A 6,079-nucleotide genomic window follows, 5' to 3' on the forward strand; every position below is an offset into this window, starting at 1 on the left:
GATAGGTACAATTTAAAAAAAAGACAAAGACATTTTTTTAGATTTAACAAAATTAATCACCAATAGATCTACACTGTACAGTATACTAAAGAAACTTCTTCATGCTGAAAGAAAATGTTATTAGATGAAAAATGTTATTAGGTCTTCAGGAAGAGATAAAGAGCAACAGAAAGGGCACATATGTAGGTAAACATGATTTTCCTTTTAATCTTTTTAAAACACAGATGTCTGTCTAAAACAAAACTATCAAACTGAAGTATGGAGTATTATTAACATATGTAGATTCAATCAATATGACAAGTGGAACATAAAGGATGGGGTGATAGTATACAGACCTGAAGTGTTTCAATGTTTTTACATTTTACATGAAGTGGAATAATATTAACTCAAACCCACGAGATAGCCACTGCTGGCTTTCCATAGTGACTTCCTTCTTAATTTCTCAGAGACCCAAAGAGGACAGGGAAAAGACTAAAGCTGTCTTTCAAAGCCAGCCCTTGCCAGAAATCCAACACCATTTACCTGAGGCTAGAGTTCATGCCTTTATTAGTAAGCGTTGGTCTTAAAACACAAAGTCCTAAACAATCAAAAGGGGGTTCCACCTTCTGAGGTGGGTCATTCCAACTTGAGAGGACATACAGACCAGCCCGGAGTAACTAGAGGAACAGAAGATACTTCTTGAAAGAAAGATCAGCAGCAAAAATCCAAAACAAAAAGGGTGGAGTAGTTAATCTTGCATTCCAGGAACAGAGGGCCCTAGGACCACTAAGAGAGAAGAGCATGAGCGGAATGTGGGACCCTAACTAGAGAAGCCTCAGAAACCCTGTGCAGGGTCACAGTGAGTCGGAACCGACTCCGCGGTACTAAATAACCACCACCAGAAAAGCAGTGACACTAGAGATGGAGGCAGACGTGACGGCATGGAGAGAGTGAACTGCTGACAACTCTAGACTCATGGAAAAAGAAAGATTGTATGCTGGTGGCCAGGATCTGGCTTCCAGAATATGCCTGTAGTTGTTTATGCGATTAAATATCCCTACATGGTTTTTTTTTAAAAAAGGGAGGGGTCGGGGGGGGCCCACCTCTACAAAGAAAACTGACAACTTACGAGAGTAGTAAACTGTATTCATTAGAAATCGTAGTAACTTGTTTATTTGCCCCCCTCTGCTAAGCGAGCTGAAACCTGTATTTACTTGAGGGTCCCAACATAACAACTATAGGAACTTAATTTATTCAACCTTTCAAACAATTCAAAATTGTATTTGGAAAACTGACCTTGATTTCCTTTATTCCTTTCTTTGCCTTTAAAGTTTCTTCAGTAGATTTTGTTTTCTCATTCTTCTTTACTGTTTCATTTACAAGTTTCTTTCCACTTGGTATAACCCCAAAGAATTTCCGAATATCCTTTAAAAGAAAGAAAGAAAATTTAGAAGCAAACATTACACAAAATTCTAGTTTCAACTGGAAAGAGGAACACATGTGGAGCACGCGCACACACATATGCACAAGCTCCTTCCATTACCCTGCATTTTTTAAAAAGTAGTATTCTTTTCATATTTATAAAACGTAACTGACAAAATTATGGCAGTTTAAAATAGTTTGCCTTAATAAAGAATAAACATTAATTCTCAGAACTTGACTAAAAACAGGACAGAAGTAAGTGAAACTTTTGTAAATGAAAGAAGCAAAATACCAAGTATTTATGGATCATCCATCCACCTACACACACACCGTGTTGTTCCAGCCAGGTGAGAATCAAGGGAGAAGACAGAGTTGAAGAAAATAATCCTTGCCAATGAGAGAAATTCTCAACTACTTGATTTTGCTCGAAGACCTTACTAACAACTTTGAAGTTATTTCTCTGTATGTAATTTTTCTAAATTCTCAAGGTAAAAAAATATTTTCCTCATTACAATATTCTCTTTAATTATACTGTCTCTATTTAACTGTAGAATTCAAGTTATTCAAACTGAAACATTTATACCATGGTCTACACTCACTTTTCTTATCTTTCGCATACACATTCGCCTTATCCTTCTATTAGAACTTAGTGTTGAAGAAACTGGTATATAGGGAAAGGAAGAAAGTTAGAAGAGTCTTAAATCTCTGCTCTAGTGCTTTCTACCTTATGTAATCTTGGGCAGGTGATTTATCTGGACCTGTTTTCTCATTGGTTGTTGTTGTTATGTGCCATGGAGTCAGTTCTGACTCACAGCGACCCTACATAGGGTTTCCAAGGCTGTAAATCTTTACGGGAGCAGAAAGCCTCATCTTTCTCCCAGCTGGTAGTTTCGAACTGCTGACCTTCAGTTACGCTTAAAGTAGTCAAATTCTCTATATCTTATTAGAATCAGGCATCTATGACAATTTTGCCTCAGTAGGAGGCTTGTCTTGCCCTCATCTTTGAACTGTTACGCCTTCCTAATACTGAAACATCTTCCTTACAAGTAACCCTGCTCACAGGAATGATGATGTTCATAAAGTGTCATTCAGTAAGTTCTGAATCATAGTGACCCTGTACAGGATTTCCGAGGAGCAGCTGGTGAGTTTGAACAGCCAACCTGGAGGTTCAAACTGACCTTGTGGTCCAATGCTTATCCTACAGCACCACACCAAGATCCAAGAAAGATACTAAGATCAGAATAATGAGAAGAAATGAGGATCTGAATTCCAGACAACTGGGCTCAAGAACAAACTTACTAACCTTTATGGATACAATTCTAAGTTTTCATTCCTTTTGACCTGCTCCAATCTATCTCTCATTGTTGTACTAAGGAAAATCCCAGTAAAAGTACTTTGTAAAGTGGCTAAATTTTCAAGTATCACCTACATCATTCTCACTATCTAGTCAAAAATAAAAAACAACTGTGTTGTATGAACACACACACACACAGCGAGAACAGGCCATGGAAATACCAAAACAGTAGCTTAATGATCAGGTTTAGGCAAGTGATGGTCCCCAACCTATTTTAGAAACAAAATTGTCTAAAATTGCAAAAAGCAAATAAGCAAAACCTAATTCCAGGACCAACACTGCTGGCAACACAAGGGCAATCCCAGCACGTTTCATCCCTTCCGTCCTAATTGATCCTTTCTACTCCCCGTCACCTTTCCATGCTTTCTTTCCCTTTGTATTTCCCTTCCTTCTTCACTCCAGTGTCCCACACAACCATGCCCTATATGTAGATGACAACAAGAGTTTTAAAAAATCACAGCACCCGGATCTAACTCAATATATACTAAACACCGAAACTTTTGGAAAATAATTTTCATCAGACTGGAAGTCAGTTTCCTCTCTTTTTAGAACTATTTTCAGGATGAACAATCTTCATGCGTATAAATACCTAAAAGGCAGACAGTCACTAGGATGGCCTTCATTGATCATTCCCTGTCCAGTACTCCAGTTCTTCTAAGACTTCATAATATTTAGGACACAAGCCTAGCAGCTAAGCAGACTCTCAATATTGGATATAGACGCTTCCCTTACCTACACAGGGCAGTTGTTGAGTACTGCTGATAATTATGAGTGTAAAAATAAGCATATCTTAAATTTATTTTTGCAATCTTGGGAAGGAGCAAGACTTCTAATCATAACGTCAGGGCTAGAAACCATAAAGAAAGATAGATTTGACTACAAAACAAAAAACAAATGATATCATTGAAAACAACACAGGTCACAAACTTGAAAACATCTACAACACAAAGATTTCGTCTCAGGAAGGCTCTACAGAGTCACTATTAGTCAGAACCAACTTGATGGCATACAGCAACAACATCATAAATCAACAGAGCATAGTCTAGTAGAAAAATAAAAGCTACTAATAGTTAAGTTACAGAAGAAATGATCAACAGCATAATAAAAGATGCTCAACTTTACAAATGATAAACAGATAAGTAAAAATATGACTATTTCCCTTAAGTTTTAAAAGATTGGTAATGCTCAGATTTGTCAAGGATATGGGGAAACGGAGTCCTGTGTGGCGCTGTGAGCTAATGCGTCAGATCTGAAGAGTCATTTGAACTGTAAGGTCAGTGGTTCAAGCTCACCAGCTGCTCCTTGGAAACCCTATATAGGGTCGCTATGGGTCGGAACCTACTCAACAGCATTTAACAACAACAACAAAATGGGGAAATGGATACTTGCACACTATACTACTGTAAAACTTGGAATACTTTCCTAGAGCACAATACTTATCAAATTGGTGGTGTTGTTATTGAGTGCCATCATATCAACCCTACATAGGTTTCCAAGATCTGCCAGGGTTTAAACTACCAAGCTTGTCACACCATGGCTCGATGATCAAAATTATCAGAACTTGAAATGTGTACACTTTTTGTGGCAGGACCCTGGTGATGCAGCAGTTAAAGTACTCCCATAACTCTAAGAATCTACACAACAGTAATCACCCCCCACAACTAGCAATGCAGTCTTTCGCTTCTCTTCACTCCTAACAAACTGAAAGATCAGCAATTCAAACCCACCAGTTGCTCCCTGGGAGAAAGATGTGGCAGTCTGCTTCAGTAGATACAGCTTGGAAACCCTATGGAGCAGTTCTACTCTATCCTTCCTGTTATTCTATGTCAGAATCCATTCAGCAACAATGGGTTTGGCTTGGCAAATACCCTTTGTCCCAGTGATTTCATTTTTAAAAGAAATAATTTTAGAGAAATCAAGAGTAAAAAACTGTTCTTTCTTCTTCTTCAATGGTTACTAAGAGAACAAGCAGGTCAGTTCAAGCAAAATAAAAGACTTAAGAAAAAGACCACCTAAAAGTTAAAACTAAGAGTACAAATGGAATGTGGGACCTTATCCAGAGAAACAGAGACACCAGAGATGGAGGCAGAGATGGGGACGTGGAGAGAGGGAACCGCTGAGGACTCTAGACTCATGGAAACAGAGGGACTGAGAGCTGGAGGCCAGGAGGCAGGCTTACAGAATATGCTCTTTGGTTGTTTAAATTATGATATATTCCTGAGCGTTTTTGTGTACATCCCCACCCCGCCCCGCCCCGCCCCCTAAAAAAAAACAGAGGGAAGAGAAGCAAATACTGTTGAATGATGAAAGGAGGAGATTGTAATCATTGCAATGAAATGATGGTGTAAAGCCGATGTTCTTCCGTGTAAACTATCACTCAGTTCACAATAAAAACTTAAAAAAATAAAAATAATAAGGCTTAACCACTAGGAAAGGTTTAAGGCCAAAATGCTTTAGGAGATATACTACTCTGGGGCTCAGCTACTTCCGAGCTGCTTGGAGATTCACTGAACTCATTTGTATACCTGGGATCAAAGTACTGCTTCTGAAATCAAGAGAGAATTAGCAATAATGGCCTGACCAAAGTAGGGAGAAGCGTCTCTGTAACCTTGCTCTGTCTTTCCATTGTTGTCGTTAGATGTCGTTGAGTTGGTTCAGACTATATAGGGTTCCCAGAGCTTTAAAGAAACAGAAAACCTCTTCTTTCTTTCATGGGCTTACTGATACATTTGGGCTGCCAACCTGTGGTTGGCAGGCAGTCCAGTGCTTATCCTACAAAGCCACCACTGCTGGAAAATCATAATTAAATTAATAGTGATGCAGTGACATTAAACTGGGGCTTTTGTGTTCAAAATTAGAAAGCTGTGAAAGAGAGAAAACAGAAGTTCTTTGTACTGATAAAGTTACATATTTTTAATTTCAAAATAAATGTATTATCTAGCTATTGAGATACTTGCTCATTCTCCCATGGTAGAGTGGGAGTTTCTGCCTACTATATATAATTCGGAGTTCTAGTGTGGCACACTGCAGGCTAATGAACCACAAGGTCAGCAATTTAAACTCACTTATGCAGGATCACTATGAGTCCACAACGACTCCACGGCACATGACAACAACAATATGTATAAATCATATTTCTGAGGTGGCACTATGGGATGAGTGCTGGATGACGGGCCAAAAGAAGTTCAAACCCACCAGTTGCTCCTCGGAAACACTATACAGGGTCGTTATGAGTCAAAACCGACTTGACGGCACTTGACAACAACATAAATAATTTTAAAAGCAAAATTCCATGCAAGATAACAGTTTATCCCCCTCAAAAGA

At 38.6% G+C, this 6,079-nt stretch overlaps 1 protein-coding gene across 1 annotated transcript in view; it reads right to left on the minus strand.

Moving 5' to 3' along the window:
• The window catches only part of RFC1 (replication factor C (activator 1) 1, 145kDa), a 104,853-nt gene extending 102,829 nt beyond the window's left edge, over nucleotides 1-2,024 (minus strand). The window contains exons 1-2 of the mRNA XM_006873232.1: nucleotides 2,001-2,024; nucleotides 1,276-1,404 (exon numbers count right to left, since the gene is read on the minus strand). Of these exons, the coding sequence (XP_006873294.1) occupies nucleotides 1,276-1,404; nucleotides 2,001-2,024 (153 nt within the window). The remainder of the gene's footprint in view (nucleotides 1-1,275; nucleotides 1,405-2,000) is intronic.
• Nucleotides 2,025-6,079: the final 4,055 nt, after the last annotated feature.

Source organism: Chrysochloris asiatica, unplaced genomic scaffold, assembly GCF_000296735.1.
Source record: "Chrysochloris asiatica unplaced genomic scaffold, ChrAsi1.0 scaffold00230, whole genome shotgun sequence".
NCBI lineage: Eukaryota > Metazoa > Chordata > Mammalia > Afrosoricida > Chrysochloridae > Chrysochloris > Chrysochloris asiatica.